The sequence below is a fragment of the Homalodisca vitripennis genome, chromosome 3, assembly GCF_021130785.1.
Source record: "Homalodisca vitripennis isolate AUS2020 chromosome 3, UT_GWSS_2.1, whole genome shotgun sequence".
Classification (NCBI taxonomy): Eukaryota; Metazoa; Arthropoda; class Insecta; order Hemiptera; family Cicadellidae; genus Homalodisca; species Homalodisca vitripennis.
Window position 1 is genome coordinate 84,074,369 of NC_060209.1, and position 19,634 is coordinate 84,094,002.

General features: G+C 33.0%; 1 protein-coding gene across 1 annotated transcript in view; it reads right to left on the minus strand.

Annotated features, from left to right (window-relative positions):
• The window catches only part of LOC124357128 (ATP-binding cassette sub-family B member 10, mitochondrial-like), a 42,887-nt gene that overhangs the window by 5,797 nt on the left and 17,456 nt on the right, over nucleotides 1–19,634 (minus strand). The window contains exons 5-10 of the mRNA XM_046808605.1: nucleotides 16,552–16,662; nucleotides 16,171–16,341; nucleotides 14,644–14,875; nucleotides 10,265–10,401; nucleotides 6,501–6,650; nucleotides 1,663–1,890 (exon numbers count right to left, since the gene is read on the minus strand). Of these exons, the coding sequence (XP_046664561.1) occupies nucleotides 1,663–1,890; nucleotides 6,501–6,650; nucleotides 10,265–10,401; nucleotides 14,644–14,875; nucleotides 16,171–16,341; nucleotides 16,552–16,662 (1,029 nt within the window). The remainder of the gene's footprint in view (nucleotides 1–1,662; nucleotides 1,891–6,500; nucleotides 6,651–10,264; nucleotides 10,402–14,643; nucleotides 14,876–16,170; nucleotides 16,342–16,551; nucleotides 16,663–19,634) is intronic.

Sequence of the window (19,634 nt, forward strand, 5' to 3'; positions counted from 1 at the left end):
TTGTTAGTCTTTGTCTTTAACCCTTTTAACCCCGACGTCCGTACTATACGGACGTCGTAAAAATGGCGTCAACTCCCGACGTCCGTATAGTGCGGACGTGCACTTTTTTATTACTTTACTGGCCACCTATTTCACCAAATGCTTTGAAATTTCACAGACTTGTGCACAAAGATATTTTGCATCGAAATATATTAGTTTGTAATGGTTTGACTTCGTATTTTGTCAGTCTGTGACTGAGCAATTGCAGTTCGTCTCGACTGACTGCTCACGCTTGTTGCAGACAGCTGTATATCACGTGGTTGTGAATATTCCGTTTTCTTAACAGTTTTAGGTTAAAGCAGTGTAAAGTACGGCAGTTAAAGTTTAGTTTATTATTTGTTTGATTTCAAAATGAGTAAAAGACATCGTTCAAAGTCTCCCGTAAGTGAAAATACACTAATTAGTAACCTAGTTGCAAATGGTGTGGATATGATTAGTGACGACGATTTTAGTGATCATTTTGTAGTGATGTAAATATTGTTTTAAAACTTTTTTTAAATTTATATTATGAACAGTTTTAGTTATTTTATCAGAAATAACTTTGGTTTTATGTTTATTTTAAGTACTGTGAATTTCAAAGGTCTTGTTACATTGCCTTGCCCAGAAATGGCAAAAAGAAAAAATTACACGGCTTTACAAAAATTGTTGTTACTCCAATTGTAAATAAGGTAGCCTATAATTTGTGTTTCCTTTTATTAAGGATTAAATATATCATAAAGTACATGGGTATTTTTGTGTCAAATATTTTTTTATCTATATGGTTTCCATGATCAAACTTGAAATTTTTTCATTTTTATTTATTTTTTATATATGTATATGTATGTAAAAAAAATTACTTTCAAAATATTAATTTTATTTGTAAATTTCTGTAAGCTACATGTATAAAGAAGTAAAACAAAAAAAGAATTACCTAAATATCTTAAAAAATAACTGAGTTATGAATTTTTTACAAAACCCTTACATTTTGTCTGAAAATGGCTTGGGATTCCTGGCACCTCACTTGATTTAATGGCCGGGGTTAAAAGGGTTAACACATATGGATTTTTACATGGAAATAATTCTTCTGAAGAAAAAATATATATATATATATATTTCCTTCAAAATTGTAATAATGTAAATGTGTTATGATGCACCGTGATTACATGCAAACATCAAATTCCGACTGAATTATTCTTCTGCCACTATAATATATAAACTAATTAAACATATTGAAGGACAAAAAGAAGTACAAGTAAAAAGTAACCATAAACATGTTAGGAGATTGCTCACGTCATTCTAAAAAAGTGTCTGCCATCAGATACTCATTAACAATTTGTTCATACATTAACTTAATGATCGATCAGTACCAAACTGGAGACCGCTGCAGACTGGTTATTCACTAAATTAGGTAGTGCAGGTATGGGATGAGAACAACATGGATACTTCACCTCTACTTTCCCCAAACAAAGAAAATATCAATGAAAATATGCCATGGGGACATCTAACAACATGTTAACAACAATTAAGAGCTTAATGGCCATAAAGATTGTACATTTCAAACAATCACCTGAGACAGCAACTTTAGTATTAACATCAGAATAGGAAATATTTGGAACCAGGCTGAATTTAGCCAAAACAACACACCTTTATGAGAGCCCTAGCAATGGCCACGCGCTGCTTCTGACCACCAGACAGCATGACTCCCCTTTCGCCCACGATCGTGTTAAAACCTTCTGGAAACTCCTTGGTGATAAAAGTGTGAGCATTTGCCTCCTTGGCAGCCCACTCCACTTGGTTGTCTGAGACGTTCTCCGGGTGTTCTGCCCCGTACACTATGTTGTCTCGGATTGACCCAGAAAATAGTACAGGTTCCTAAACAAATTGATTCATGGTAAAATTATATACAATTTTAAATAAAAATAAAATGCGTATAGATTTTCTTTCCACCTTCTTCTGTGGGTCCTACTACATCAAGGATTATATCGACTGGGGGAAAACAGTTTGTGCCATAGGTGAATATAAATTTGGAAGACAAACATTAAAACTGTACCCAGTAGTTTGTTTAAAGCTATAACACATTCATGAGGTCTCAAAGGTCAACAATTTCCAGGGAAAGATTCTCGAGGACCAAGAACCTGTTTTTGGAGGGAATTTTAAACCTCCTAAACCACTCATGTGTCAGACCCGTAAGAAAAACTTTTTTACATCTCTGGTTGTAGTAAAGGTAATTGACGCAATTCATGTACATTATGTATAAAAAGAATAAAGGAATTTTGAATTTGAATTTGAATTTGGTTTCTACTGTACCAGACAGGCAGTAACAAAAATTATACCTCGGTAGAGTTGAAATCTGCATTAAAACTTAACCTACATATCATCCTGGATTCCTCAGCCACTCTCCTGCATTAAATGTTTATACTACGGATGTGATATATTTTCAGGCATTATAATAAGGAGCAGCTTGAAGAAGAAACAACATTAATAACTGCTGTATATAAGACAAACATTTGTGTGTTTATCAGATGTTTTAATTTTGAAATTAGTACTGTTCAACAAAGAACAAACATTGTCCATTAACCCTTTGCGATCGGATGGCCAGTCAGACTGGCCAAGTTTTTTACTCTAAGACAGCTCAGAATGACTACTACATGAGTTGTCCTCGCCGCTCGGGTGGCCCAGTGTCACTGCCCACGGCGATCTCTGCGTCAGCTGTTATTCATCGTAGCGGCCTTCCTTCCTCCTCCAACTCGGAATTATTTCGTAGTAAAACCTTGCAATGTTTACATGTGGGATTTAAAATTTAATAATTAAAAACCAACTACTTTATAGCAATTGTTTTATTGCTTATACAGACACACAATAATGGAATTATAATATACATTTGGTTTACATTTGAAAGTGCAATAAATTACATACTTATAGAATAATAAAATTAAAAACCTTATATTGCTACTTATACAATCACTATGGCCGACTTTGATTTCATTGTTCTTTTAAAAACTAATATTACTTTACTGCAATGGTTTTATTGCTTATACAGACACACATTAATGGAATTATAATATACATTTAGTTTACAGTAATTTGAAATTGGAATTAGATACTTATTGAATAATGAAAGAAATTAAAACTTTGTATTGCTACTTATGCTATCACTGTGGCCGACTTTGATTTCATTGTTCTTTTTAAAAACTAATATTACTTTATTGCAATTGTTTTTATTGCTTATACTAACACACAATAATGGAATTATAATATACATTTTGGTTTACATTAATTTGAAATTGGAATTAGATACTTATTGAATAATGAAAGAAATTAAAACTTTATATTGCTACTTATGCTATCCCTTGTGGCCGACTTTAGTTTCATTGTTCTTTTAACTTTTTGCTTGAGTGGTATTTCTCAAAACACTCGCCGATATGGAGCCCTGGATTGTTGGAGCATGTTTTTGCAAAAGAAATTTGTTCGTTTTCTTTGCATCCCGGCCTTCTGTCACTGCAAACAGAGCAGTCCTTGGTTTTGCCAGTCTGTAGAGGATAGGGTAAATGTAATTTTCCGTTAAGTCTTTCATTATCTACACTGTTAGACGGTCTTCCTCTTTTCTTCATATTCCGCAATTCCCCGACTAATTCTGTGATCAACATTTTTCTGTAACTTCTCTGTCTAACTTCATGTTGTTGGTCTTGATTGGCATTGTTAAAGTACAGATGAGTTGACGATGGCGGTTTCCTACAACCAGAAGAAAACTTTCCTCCACCACTTGATCGACTTCCTGGTAAAAGAGTATGATGATATGTAGGGGTTCCTCAAGATCAACTCCCCCCATGTACTTGTTATAATTGCAAACTACAGTCGGTTTTTTCACCTCTTGTACTACGTTATCTTTTTGCTGTCGCCTAACTGCCACGGTAGTGTTATCACCATACAGTGTACTTAGCATTGATACTACCTTTTTTGTCTTTCCACAGTAACAGAGAAAAACTTTTCATCTTTCCTGAAGGTTTTTATGTCCCCTTGTTTCAGTTTAAGCTTTTGAGTCTGTTTTTTGGCATTTTTTCTTTGTGGTTTTACAATTGCGGGTAGGCCATTTCTGTTTAACATTACAGTACCTGTTAGATAAAACATTCCACTCTAGAAGTTCTGCTGCCAGATCCATATTTGTATACCACCTGTCGGTGAAGACGTGGAGGCCCTCAATGTTGCCATAAGATTCCTTAAGCTTAGCTACAAGATGTAGGACAATGCGGCTTGTAAACTCCTAAATCTGGCCTATTCAAGCGGTCAGTTGTTGTTTTACCAAAGTATGGCTCAATAGCGCAGATATATCCAGTTGAGGACTCAGACAACACAAACACCTTAATCCCCCCATTTAATCGGCTTGTCTTTATTGTAGGACTTTAAAGACTATACGTCCTTTGAAGCCTATGGTGCTTTCATCAACACTGACTTCTTTTTGTGGGACATAATATTCTCTGAACTTTTTATCCAGATACGCAGAAACATTTCTTACCTTACCGGAACGAGTCAATGTCCCAGCGACAGGACCAGAAGGAGGTGGGCATATGTGCAAATTCCAGAATATTTGTAAGAATCTTTCCTTACTTAAAACATCCTTAAAAATGGTTGGTAGTCTAACCCAATTTGTGGAAAGCCATTTCTGGTTTGCCGTTCATTCCCATATTTATAATAACTCCAAGGGAAAGCTTTCAATTCTGAAAGTGTTAGTTTCTACCCATGACCACCATACTGATTTCTTTTGTAAAGGTGTGTTTTTCTGAATTTTTTTCAATAGCATATCTGTTTGTTTCTTTTACGATTTCTATCAATAGGCTATCAGTAAAGAAAAGCTGAAAAAACTGTAAAGGGGTTGAAGGTTTCTCATTACCTGCAAGTTGAAAACCACTAACCTGTGTCCAAATAAATTTGTAAAAGTTTCCATCACCTTCAGACCATTCTTTCCATTCTCTAGCCACGTCTAGGCCTACTATATTTTCATTGTCTGTCTCATCTAGGGCCTACTATATTTGCATTGTCTGTCTGGTCTACTTCATCATTATGTTCAATATAATCTGAATCTTCTTCAAATAGTTCTTCAACAGTTACATAGTTATCAAATCACAACTGAAATTAGAATGTACATCACTGTCATGATTTGAGTCAACATCACTATTTTCATTAAACAGTATCTCTTCAAAATCGTCAGGGACTAAAGGTTTATCCATATTGACAACTGTTAATAAATTGCATTTATCTAAATATAAATAACTGCACGATATCTAACACAATAACAAGTAAACTAGGTTAATCACAATATTTACGACACTTCAACAAATCTGAAATGCTCCCACTGTCAAATGGTACCGGACAAACACCTGTTTATTTCTAGTATTCCTCAAATCGAAGATGGTTAAATGTAATGAAACAGATGTTTTCATTTTAGTTCAATGTTTACTCGATAGGTTTCAGCACTTTATAGCCATCTTAACGCTGATAAAGTATTTCTAAATGCAGAATGTATTTCTTGGTCAGTGGCACTGGCCATCCGACCGTTGAAGGAATTCTATGTTGGCCAGTCTCACTGGCCATCCGAGCGCCGGGGACAACTCAAGTGAAAACTAATACGACTTGATGCGCAGATGGCTGTGGCCCGTCACACTGGCCACGCGATCGTAGAGGACATACTATTACATACTGCATCCGATCGCAAAGGGTTAATAATTAAAGTATGTTTTTATTAGATCTTTTAATCCTATATCAATGTCATCGTCACTTATTTAATGGATGTCTGGACCTATAGCATCAACATGTCATGTTGGAAAACAATTGACTGAATGCAAAGTGTTTTAGTTTCAATTTAATGACAAGATTACGTAACATACTGATTTTTCATCCATTTGGATGCATTAAACACTCGTGGTAAAATAAGATGAAGAATAAGTATACAATAAATCATCTTTTATTTAAAAACAACTTAAAACATTAAAAGTAATTTTGACGAACAAATACTGAAAAGACCAGAATCATTGCGTAGTTTGCTATTTACATTCTTAATTCTACCTTTTAATTTCATCTTCTACTCAAGTACATGTAATGTGCTTGCCTGCCAAATGGGAGCCCCAGGTGTTCTGGTAGAGGGAGTATCTTTTACTCATTAATCATTACTGATATTAAATTAGACTTTTGCTTACTGTATAAACAAAATTTGGTGGATCTAAAAGTCATTTGGCAGGTATTTGATTTTCTAATTACATGCTAGTTTGGTTATCTAAACACATATAATGAAATTTAATGTTATGGATGCCACAAAGAAATTTTGTAAGCTCCCATAAACATTCAACGTGACCTTATCATGGATGTCGAAATGTATCTTTAAACAGAGTTGTACAAGTGTACAAACCAGTCAGGTTCAGATAAAACCAAGATTAAATCTTACATTCTCAATATCGTTACATGATAAATCAGTGCTCAACTAAACTTACCTGACTGACAGAGCCGATGTGTGAGCGTAGCCATACTGGGTCGTAGCTGCTGACAGGAACACCGTCCAGGGTCACGGAGCCGTGTTGTGGGTCATACAGCCGTAACAACAGTGCTGCCAACGTAGACTTGCCGCTGCCACTAGCCCCTACCTGTCCAGTCACAGTACACTGTCTCAGTATGACTACAGCAAACTTTAGACCAAATGAGGTTACTGTGTGAGAGTGTGTTAAGTCTATAATTAGAGTTGAGTCACTTTTTTACATTATAAGTAGCACATAATTATCAAAATAAATATGATAAAAAAGCTTCCAAACATATTTTGCAGTTACAACTATACAAGGTAGGAGTGTACCACACTACGTGTCGTAACTGGCTTCACTGAGGTTGCATGCAAAATTTCAAACCTATAGCTCATTTCATTCTGGAGATGTCCTGCAGACAGACAGACGACCTTACAAAAAAGATGTTGAAACTAAAATTACGCATCACAGAACTCATTTTCGTGGTCTTTCTCATAAATAATAAAGATTATAGAAAAAGAGTAATTTGCTATTACTTTTACATGAGTGAAAGTCAATGTCAATAGAGATCAGCAATAAAGGATCACTCATTGGCATACTCATTTTCAACCTGTTCTAAGCCCCTTGGGAATTCTATTAATTTTAGTGTTTTTTTTTTAGTTTTGCAAAAATGTTTGAAAGTGGGTTATTTTTTACTGATCCTTTTTTATACTTCTTGTCTTAATTGTTTCACTGGGTGCAATATGAAAGAAAATTGTTATCTACAAACGCTTTGACAAGACCTAGCTGTCAGAAGATATTCTAAACTAGTAAAATTGACACCTACATTTCCACTGTATAATACACAAAACACCATGGTTCTTTAGGGTCAATTAACCAATCAAATACATTGTTGATATCCTATTTTTCCTCTCACAACTTGTTCAATAATAGAACTACCAGGTGGCCCAACAGGCGGTGGGATTCCGTTTCTGATCACATGAAAGGTCAGTAAGAATTTATCATAACTTTTGTCATTTCTTAGTTGTTCTAGTGTTACACAACAACTTCTACATTTCTCCATTACTGTGTAAGACACACAAACACAACCTTGAATTACACAGATGGTTTCTGTTTTCTTTGCATTAATTCAGCTTGAAAAGTTAGTCAAATTACGCAAAATGAAATACAATGCTTTGTAGAATATTGGAAAATCAATAACACTGGAAAGTGCTGCATTCTATGAACTAAAACTAAAACTTTGAGCAATGTCTTATAACGAAAGGCTTTCTGGTGTGTATTTATAGTGTGATGAAAACCTTCCGTCAAAGTAAAGAAATGAAGTAAACCATTCAATTATAGTTTTGGAAACTAGAGTTGGAAGATCAATGACAAAGTAAAGTAATCTAAATACCTACAATTAATCAGAACATGACTACTGATCTGAAGTTTAGATAGAACTTGTGCCATACACTAATAATCTAATTAAGAATTCACTTTAGCGTGCTAACTTCTATTCCATTAGTTATCAACCCCAGCATGCACCATATTACTCATTCAATACATTATTTACTCTCCAAGTGAACAATAAGCTGTGTGTACATTGTTGTTGTTAATCTGTTAATGGATTTTACACTATTCAAATCTAAAATATCAATTTACCAGTTAAAATTATGTGCTATTACATACATTTTATTATTAAGGGCCTTCTTAAAATCATGTTAAGAGTCCGTCACTATTATACCTCTTGAAAGAAAGATCCTACAAACTTTAAACTTGGTACATAGGTTCCTCTTGGTCCAAGGAAGAATTAAGGTTGGGGTTAAAAGATAAAAGAGCAGTACTCTATTTGTCTGTGTGTTAACTCTTTCATTTCATTCTTTCAGGTCCTTCAATACTCTGTTGTGTTGGTTTATTTTATAAGATTAACCCTTTGACTGATACGCAACGATATATCGTTGTGAGTGAATTTACCGAAAAGTGATACACAACGATATATCGTTGTTGATGTTTTGGGCGAAAATTGATATGCAACGATATATCGTTGTTGCATCATAAATTTATTATAGTAAGTTTATAACTTATTATTAATAACTATACTATACTATAACTAACTTAATAACTTATTATTATAATATTTATAATAATAAGTTAAATACAACACAAGGCCAACTGAAGAGGGCTGAGTTCATGAAAGAAGTGATAGGAGATCTTTCTTCGGAATGGCTTGCAAGTAAGCAAATTCCGCAAAATCTCCGGGCTGGTAGTGATGGTCCATCAGTTGGTTTCGGACTCAGGAAATTACCTGAGAAGAAGGAAAAACTGTGCCGAACCTGTTCAGGCGACAATCATCCTGAAGGAAAGAAGCGGAGGTCTCGGACAGTGTGTGTAAGGTGTGGTCTTGGTGTACATGCTGAATGCCTCGGCAAGCATGTTTGCCACTGAAATTATAAAAACTAAAAAAACTGTAAATATTGTAAATAATAACTTTTTTATTAGTGTTGTGTTTTGACAATAAAGTGTATTTTTAAGACAGGATTCACAAACAAATTTAATTAATATAGAACATTCAATGTGTTTGACTCCAGATTTCCAAACAGATTGCCTCAAATTCACGTAAGTAAATTTTTATTATTTTACCAATAAGTCATGCATTTTTTAACTTATATGCTTCAAATTTTCTGAAATTGGTGACAATAATACATACTTTTAGAATAAATTACTGTCAATAAGAAATTTAAAAAAATAATTTTAGGTAGTCTTACTGACAAAGTAAGAAAAAATTTTTTTTTTTTTATAAATAAAAAAAAACAAAAATAAAAAAAATATTTTTAAGTAATTTTTTTGGCTTTTTTATATTTTTTCCTAATAGGACATTTAAATGTCTAAAGAACAAAACTACTTTCAAGTTTCTATTATATTACATAATAAAGCTACAAATTATCTAGTAAAACACTACAAAAAAGCTAATTTTAGCCTATCAATTAAGGGGATAACCCTGTTAAAAATCATATCAATTTTGGAAAAAAATTAAAAAATTGTTGATCAGTCAAAGGGTTAATGCATTTCAACTAATTTCTGACACATAATTGTTCCTTAACTAAACAACATGAAGAACGATTGAGAAAATATGTCATCTGCAGTATTGTATTTATTTTAAAATCTTTTAATTTATCTCTTAATTTCAAATCTATAGTTTATTTCATTCTTGAAACTTTTTGTGGACAGATAAACAAACATATAACGTAAAGAAAAGAAATTTTGACAACTCCCTCGTAGATAAAAGAGAAATTGTGTCAGTCTACTGAGTAATAGGCTGCAATCCCTCTCAAACAAGCCACCATGGCTACCAGATCAATGTTTTACATGTGAAACTATTTGCTAAAACAGCTAAATCCCATTTAGCAATATGCACCATCATCGAACCTAGTTTTACCTACATAGAACTGAAGCATCATGAAAAATTTCAAGTCTATTTGTCTACGAGATTACATGTAAACAGACAAACAAATATGTGGACACAGAAATGAAATCTGTCCTGTCCATCAAGTGATAAACTTCACTAACGTTCAGCCAATAATACTTAACTGTTTTTCCATACCCACTTTAAATGTAATTATCACAACATTGAAGGGTTTTTCACACACATTTTTTATGTTATATTAGTAATATATTTATGATAGTGTTTTATCAAGGATTTTTTGAAATTATGGCATAACTATAGCTTACAATTTACCTAACAAATGAGAACAGGTTACACATACCACGGCAGTGACTTTCCCGCTGGGTATGGTGAGCTGGAGATCGTGCAGTATAGGACAGTCGGGACGAGCAGGGTAGCTGAACCGAACTTGGTCAAACCTCACTTCTCCTTTCGGTGGCTCTGCCAGCACCAGCCCACCTTCAAAAATTATCACAACATTCAGTCTGTGATGAGTGTAGAATATGCTTCCTGACTTAAAACTCCTTTGCATATAACATCCTTTTTGGACACAGTTGGAAAATACATAAAGTCTTGGTAATACATTTTGGAATTGATTGTACTGATTTTAACTCTTTCACCATTTCTAACCCAAGGTACGAACCAACATGTAGCCTTTATAGAAATAATACTAGCAATCATATTTCACAACCAAAGTGGGCAGACAACTGGAATGCTCTATACTAATTAAGAAAGATTGCAGTGGAATAGAATATTTCTAAATTTATATACTTTTATGTGTTCCTTTCAAATCAGTGGACCCTAGAAGGAAGTTTTCAAGGTAAGCTGCTGATTTTCCTATCCATTTACAATAATCATTGGGTTTTCAGTCTTATTATTTCAAAACAGTTTTATGATAGGGTACTTGCCTTTCGTTGACAATCTAAAGTGCTTGTACTATGTCTTATGTTGTACATATGTATTGAAGGACTTATTCCTTCATCTTCAGACCATATAAGGCGATGAATGGTTTCATAAAAGTTGTTAAAATCTTAATAAATAAATAAAAGTCAATCCATTTCAAATCACCCAGGTCATGTTGCTCAACATTTTTAATTTGCCTAATTTTTTTATTATGAGTTCCCTATGGGTAGACAATCACAAAACACTATTTGAAAAAAATTTTTACAAGCCATAGTTTTTTTCCTGGCGGCCATTTTAAAATGGCGGTTTTGCAGATTTTAGTAAAATACGAGTTTTGCGAAAAGTTTAATTGCAAAGCTATTTTTAAAGATATCAGGGAATAATCCAAAAACCAGTGTGTTTCAGCATAAAATGAACTTCAATTTGACATTATAATAATGTTTCTTTTGTGCAAGAAAGTCAGTCAAAGTTGTTCTGCAAAATCTCGGAAGAAAATCATCAATTGTTACTTTTTAAGACCATAAAAGTTTAAGGAAGGAAAAGAGACTCACTACTAATATTTTATTTCTTTGTTGAAAACTAATATAACTTACCTACTGAAAAAGTTTTAGCCCTGAGAATGCTCTCCTTTTTTTTCTAGAGCTTTTCAAAAATGGCCGAAAGCCTAATAATGTCAATTTTCTAGGGTTAATAACTAAAAAGGGACTGAATGAAAATAAATGAAAATTTTACAGAATGTTCTTTATACAAATAGGGAATATCTCATAAAAAAATTATGACTGAGACTTAACTACATTTAGAGATATACAGCATTGAATTTCAGTTAAAAGCGCTACCCTTTTTCTCGCTTGTGCGGTACCAAGTTAGCAAACAAGGGCTTGTTCAAATCATTATGTTAACAGTAAACTTATATTTAATGCTCAAAAAAATTATATTCCTTATTTAAACCTACTTAGGATTTACAATAAAAATTATTTAAAAACCAGAAATAATGGTATAAATAAAACAATACTCATAACCACAAAATACCACTTGCGCGCACTTTAGGAAAAATAATTTGCTTAGATCTATTATACTGTCAAAATGTATATGCATTTCAATTTATGTACAAAAATATAATATTATTAAATACATTTTATAAAATACATGATGTAAAAATATATGTTTAGTACCTGAGGAATATTTTAAAATAGTAATAGTAAAAGGTGAGTGACCTGTCAGCTGAAGAACAATGTTTGCTAAAATTAAGAATTTCGAAAGAAATTACTAATATTTGCCACTACCACAAAGATAAGTATTTAGGACAAATACAACTACATTTTATAGGAAAAAATGTTGTGGGAATAAATGAGAAACTATGTAATGAATTATCATCTTTATTTAATTCGCTGACGAAACTTGCAGCCAATAAGTAATTGAAACCAATGTTTTAAATCTAAATGCACAGAAGAACAATATTATGTGGATACAGTAATGCAAGTGTAGTACAAAAATTTTATCGGTAAGTGAAGTTGAAGAATTTATAATTCTTACCTATTGTTCTCACTGTGTTAGATTATGAGTTACTATTTTAAAATATTCCTCAGGTACTAACATATATTTTTACATCATGTATTTTATAAAATGTATTTAATAATATTATATTTTTGAACATAAATTGAAATGCATATACATTTTGACAGTATAATAGATCTAAGCAAAATTATTTTTCCTAAAGTGCGCAAGTGGTATTTTGTGGTTATGAGTATTGTTTATTTTATACCTTTATTTCTGGTTTTAAATAATTTTTATTGTAAATCCTAAAGTAGGTTTTAAATAAGGAATATAATTTTTTGAGCATTAAATATAAGTTTACTGTTAACATAATGATTTGAACAAGCCCTTGTTTGCTAACTTGGTACCGCACAAGCGAGAAAAAGGGTAGCGCTTTTAACTGAAATTCAATGCTGTATATCTCTAAATGTAGTTAAGTCTCAGTCATAATTTTTTTATGAGATATTCCTATTTGTATAAAGAACATTCTGTAAAATTTTCATTTATTTTCCATTCAGTCCCTTTTTTAGTTATTAACCCTAGAAAATTGACATTATTAGGCTTTCGGCCATTTTTGAAAAGCTCTAGAAAAAAAAGGAGAGCATTCTCAGGGCTAAAAACTTTTTCAGTAGGTAGTTATATTAGTTTTCAACAAAGAAATAAAATATTAGTAGTGAGTCTCTTTTCCTTCTTAAACTTTTATGGTCTTAAAAAGTAACAATTGATGATTTTCTTCCGAGATTTTGCAGAACAACTTTGGACTGACTTTCTTGCACAAAAGAAACATTATTATAATGTCAAATTGAAGTTCATTTTATGCTGAACACACTGGTTTTTGGATTATTCTGATATCTTTAAAAATAGCTTGGCAATTAAACTTTTCGCAAAACTCGTATTTTACTAAAATCTGCAAAACCGCCATTTTAAAATGGCCGCCAGGAAAAAACTATGGCTTGTAAAATTTTTTCAAATAGTGTTTTGTGATTGTCTACCCATAGGGAACTCATAATAAAAAAATTAGGCAAATTAAAAATGTTGAGCAACAAATTTTATTTTTATTGGGTGATTTGAAATGGATTGACCCTTAAAAAAAAAAAAACAGAACTCAATGAAACATACATAAAATAATAGTCACAAATAAAAAACTTAAAAACAACCACGCGTGAATGAATGTGTAGGACGACCATGAGGGTGACAGAAAGGAATTTTGATAAAGTAATAATTCATTCCTTACCAACATTCATAGGATTGTTGACGGAATATAAGTACCCTATTATAAGCCTTGTAACAATCCTGGGGCTATGAATAATAATGAACTATAAAAAATTTTACTTCCGATCAAAAGTAGGATTGTGTCAAAAATTATCAAAAATTTTATTACATAAATTTTGTCTATGATACATAATGAGTAGTAAGTCAGTAGACACATGACTACCCCAACACAAGCTGTGGTTCCATGATGTGGCCTGTGAAACCAGGTTTCATATACAGATGTATATAGAATCAATAATAATTGCATCTTGGCAGGTTATAAACACCAAGTTTCTCTCAAAACTAGTATTAACTGGTTATCTTTGTTTTTAGTTTCACAGAATATTACAATATTTTTTGTTTATTACTCTGTAAAGTAATTACATTGATTTAATAAAATTTTACATGGGCTATTTATATTTTATAATATTATCAAATTATACAGAATTGTTACGAGGATCTTATTGTATCAATTACTTGAATTTGAGATAGAAGAGGAATAGGATAGAATAGTCAGTTTTGTCAAAACCCACATTATAAATTTTTAACAATTTTTTAATTTTAACATTAATTTAAATGATACCTGTTTACCAGGCCTGATTTTTTAATAATACAAATCCTAGACAGACCATGATTACTCCATTTTTTTCATCTCTCAATCATATACATTCTCATAAATGAAGATTCACCTTGATCTCGTAAGGCGATTGGCTGAATCTCTATGGTACAAATATTGTTCCGAAAGTGACCACATTTATTCAATGTCTCGATAGTTCTAGTGGGTTTTTTGGAGGTTACTCTAGCTTATCACACACTTTGACTCAGTCAGTCGATTTGGTCTATAAAAATATTTAAATGTTCCTGAATGAAGTCAATGAGGTTTGAGCTGAAAGCACCATTCATGTTTGCACTATGAAATTACAAACATAAATGTATAATCACGTTAAGATAAAAATGTATTAATCACTGAAAGAATGTTTAGATCCCCAATGAAGGATGAATAGATGAAGTTACCTTTACAAGGTATGGCTGGCTGACGGTCAATGATGTCCCAGAGCCGAGTGCTGGCGCCCAGACCACGATTGAGCTCGGAGTAGAAGCTAGACAGACCACCCAGGGAGACTCCAATGTAGGCAGCGTACAGCAAGAATGACGAGAGATTGCCGACAGTGATGTTAGCATCACTGACCATCACGCCGCCGTAATACAGCACTGACAGTATGATTGCGTTGCCACTCAAGCCTGTCTGCAATAAACAGCTGAGGATAAAACTTTGAAATGGAACCATTTTGGGAATAAATAAGGAGACAGATGGTGATCTTTATTACAGATCAATAGAGAGCAGACTTTATCTTCTCGTCAACCTTTTTAACAAAGCAAATTCCAACTCTTAAAATTAAACACATATTATAGACCTATAAAAAATACTTCATATTTTAAATCCTGTGTTAGAAAAATTATTTACTTAACAACAGTATTAGAATAAATTTCAATTTAATATTTATTTCCAATAATTATTTTAACCCTTTCAAAACCAGCAAGCAATCTATCACCCATACGCTACTATGTTAAAAGGACCGAGTAGGGGTATTTGTTGAATTTATTCTATGGCAAGATACTGGGACAGCTGTTTGTCTTTTTTGATTTTGTCCAACTGTCTCCCTGACTGTTAAGGTGTTTCATCTACCTTTTTCAACGCACAAACATTGTAATCTTTAATCACTACATTTAGAACACAAACCAATATTTCAAACTTTTATTTTTGTGAGGCCTTGCCATCGAAAGGCCTATGTAGTGATTAAGTTAATAGTACAAGCTCCATCTTCAACATTGTAATCCTTGTAAAGGTTTTGGTATACTTTGCTGTAGAGTCTGTTTTATAATGTTATATTACTTTGTACTGTATTCATTGTGTAAGTTGTTAAAAATAGTCGATAAAAATAACATTTTTATACTCATGTTACTTATTCATAACATAACAATACTGTATTAACTATTGTTCCAAATTTCTCTCTAGCAATTTGAAAGCAATAATAATCTTAATTATGAAAATAACACACTTATAAATAGGATTCGGTTAGCACCAATATATAATGGATTTTTCTATTTTGTAGATCTCTTAATTCTTTTTTTTTCTGTTACGCTAAAAATTACCTTAAAGCTCAATTGTATTACTCACTCCAATGTATTAAATTTGAAAAAAATTTTAAGAATTTAACTTAGCAACACGAAGCAGGTTGTATTAAAAAAAGTTGAGCAAGAATCAAAGATCAATGGGATTAGTGAAGTTATTCGGACATACATAGACAAGAGTCGGTGGTAGGAGAAGCAGGTTGCGAAAGCGGATATAAAGGAGGGGTTGCAATGAACCATGGGAGACATTGAAAAAGAAGTAGAGGTTTGACGGAGATAGTAGGAAGAAAGAGTTGGAGAGGACTTTGTGCCAAACACATTCAGGAAACGGGTGATATGATGTTACAACACAGAATGTTATTTCTGACCCACCACAAAGCAGTGATTTAGTTACAAAACTGATCATACCATGCCATAGAAGATTCCACGTGCTAAGGACTCTTTGGTGGCCAGCTCTAGTACGTGTTGCATCCTGTCAGCGTAAGTTTGTATTTCTCGTTGTTCTTGGCTGAACGCTTTCACTGTGCGAATGTTACCTATCCTCTCCTCTGCTACTTGTGTGGCTTCCGCCAATGAATCCTATTATAAATAATAAACCATATTTCTGTACAATTTTCAACAAGAATATATCATGCAGTCCTTCCACAGTAAAATTGCAGTCCATATAAGCGTTGCCTCATAAACAAATATAATTACATTCTTGATCTGTGTATTGTTTAATTCAAAATTGTGATGTACATTTGAGGCACTATAAATATTGATTACTGCAGACTAAAATAAATCAGTTACCTGTACTCTCTTGGTTATGTTACGGACAAAGCGGCCGTAAACAATAGCCATCCCTGCGACAGGAGGAACAATTGCTAGACCAACAAGAGCCAGTTCAGGTGACATGTAGAACTGCAAGCATACAAACATTATAATTTTAAAAATACTTTAATCAATACAATACTTATTACTTATATTTATGGATAGAGATTTTCCAATTGTTCTATTTTTTTAAATAAGTTAGTGACCTTTAACAATTAAAGCGTCATTGATTTTGTACTAGAAAAGATACCACTGAGGAGTTATTTTATTGTGCACCATCGTTCTTTTTCAATACATTCTTTGACAAATTCCAGATCTATACAATAAATAAATTGTGGACTTTACAGAGATCTCCAAACATTTAGCTTAGGACATTACCTAGTTTCCTCTTTTTTCGCTAGAACAGCCTGGATGAAAATACTCTAATGGCGGCCGGTGCATTTGAATCCCCCATCTACACCTTGTTCCCAATGCTGTTGCCAGTTACTTACAGTTAGGACAATTAATTACTTATCCATCTCAACATCATCAGCTGTTATTGTAAACACAAACATTCATCTATCTGTTTTGTAGACAAAATGTAAATCAAGCAGACGATATATGGTGATAGCCACTTCATAGTGCAAAAAGCTGGTGTGATTAGCTGGTGTGATCAGCAGCAATATGGCACCACCACCTCAAATCATCAGACTATTTTGGCATGGGCTGCATGACAGTCTTATGACAGTCTGTTTCTGAGACTACAAAATTTGGTGGCAGTTAATCCACTTTAGAGTGCATACGCTAACTAATTTAAACTTGGAATGTATTGCTTGTATATGATTAATATTAACATCAAATATATTTTGACACGAAATTAGCATCAATAACTCGATATACTTATACATTTCTCACTATAGTTTCAATTTTGGTGAGTATACTAAATAAAGTTAATTATTTAGATGAGGAATAGCAAACTGGATTGTATCAGGTGAGAACTACCCTGACTGTACCTTTACTATGATTTATTTACAAAAGCAGTGCTCGGCCTTTTAAAATGTTCCCTTCTTAAAAACTTCTATAGTGCATGAGTTGTGAAACATTTTTAATTAATTTCAGACATTTAGTTTTCATTAAACCTTACATTGGAACCTGTTAGATTTTTGATAATACTTACTAAAAATTTAAGTCAAAGATGTTACCAACAAAATCCAAAACCACCAAAAATCCCTGTGGTTTTTGCAGTATAGGAGTAAAATACTCTGCAATTCTCTGTACTGGTCATTGTAACAAATGGTTTTCATGCAGGCTGTATCAATATTACTGAAAAAAAACAGATGAAAATATTTTTCAAAAGAGGAAATAGAGTCATGGACCTGTGAAATGTGTATTATAAAAAGAGAATCCAAAAACTCCAACTCTAAAATTGAAGATGTAAAAGACAAAATTATTAACACTGAAAATCTAGGAGATAATGACCTTGAAAAACTTCCTTGTCATTGGCAGCAGAGGCTGGAAATGCTCTTTTAATGGAAAATCAAGAATTAAAACAACAAATAATGGAGCTAAATATACAAAACTCTGAACTATTATTGGAACTTCGTGAATTAAAAAACATCAAAAAGTAGCCATTCAAACTATCAGCTTCAAGTAGAAGAACTAGAAAACCAAAAGGATATCATGCTAGATAAACACAACACACTGATAGAAAAATTTTGTCAAATTGAAAATCAACTGTTAAAAGAAAAACAAATGAGATATGACTTAGAAAAAATGTTCATTGAACAAGACAGAGACAGAGAAAGAAATCATCTCTGAAGACAAAATTAAGATTAAAAACCTTCAAAACAGTTATTAAACTTCTCAAAAAAGACAATGATAAGCTAAAACAAGGACAAGTTCATAAGTCACTAAAACCTACTGAAACACAAACTAATGATGAAAAATTAAGCTTAGATGGCATTACCCTCTGTAATCCTATTTTGACTGAGTTGACTAAAATAAGGAGAAGACAGGAGCACATGGATGACTCTTTGAAATGCCTACACTAACAATTTGTAATTATATCAAACTCTGCGTACAAGGGACAAGCCGACAAAATATTGTCAGTTATTCACCAGGACAACTCAGAGACAATCCAAGAAGAATTCCCAGGAGTCAGTCAAACCTGGAGCCAAAAACAGAAAAACACAATGCAGACAACTCTAAGGACATCAAGCGAAGAAACTGTGCGAGAGGGATTTCGGCATTGTGTGTTCGGGACCAAGCAAAACAACCTTACAGCTCCCCCATAAACTCTCCAAAGCAAAAACAAAATATTAAAGTCCATAGTAAAAATTTCCCCCCGCAGCACCGACGGCAACAAGAAAAGAAATTTGTTTAGCGTCTCCCTTCAGATTGCCAAAAGCAAATCAAGCTCAATTACCCATGTCTCATCCATGCAGCGAATTGCCAGAGCAGAACAAGACGCAACAAAAAATACACAAGAAATTGACCGGGAAACAGTTTCCTGCTGGAAATGCCTTCAAGGCGCACAAAGGACCACCTTGCACTGCAAAAATCCTTCTGCCCGGTGAAAATTTTGAAGACTTTTTTAATAAGAATATTAATACCATTTCTTTTTAGAGCAGGCACATCGAAAAGAAAAAAACACCATACCCAACCCAAATAAGCAATACAATATCCATCTTTCACCAGAACACAGATAGGGTCTCCAATAAAAATAGACTGTCTTAACATCCTTCTGGACAGTTTACAAACAGACCTTGTTATTCTAACAGAACATGGACAAAGAAAGGAGACAATAAAAAATACAAGGCTAATTGGATATGACTTAACAGCTGAATACTGTAGGAAACGTCATCTTAAGGGAGGAGTTGCAATCTTTGCAAAAGATGATTTGAAACACAACGTTGAAATGGTCGACATGTATAGTCTGTTGCAAAGAACTAGTCCTACAGACAAAATTGTAATGATAATGGGGGATATTAATATTGACAGCTTAGTAAAGAAGAATGACTACACCCTAATGAAAGATATATTAAGTGGACATAATATACAGAGACTAGACCTCCCACCAACAC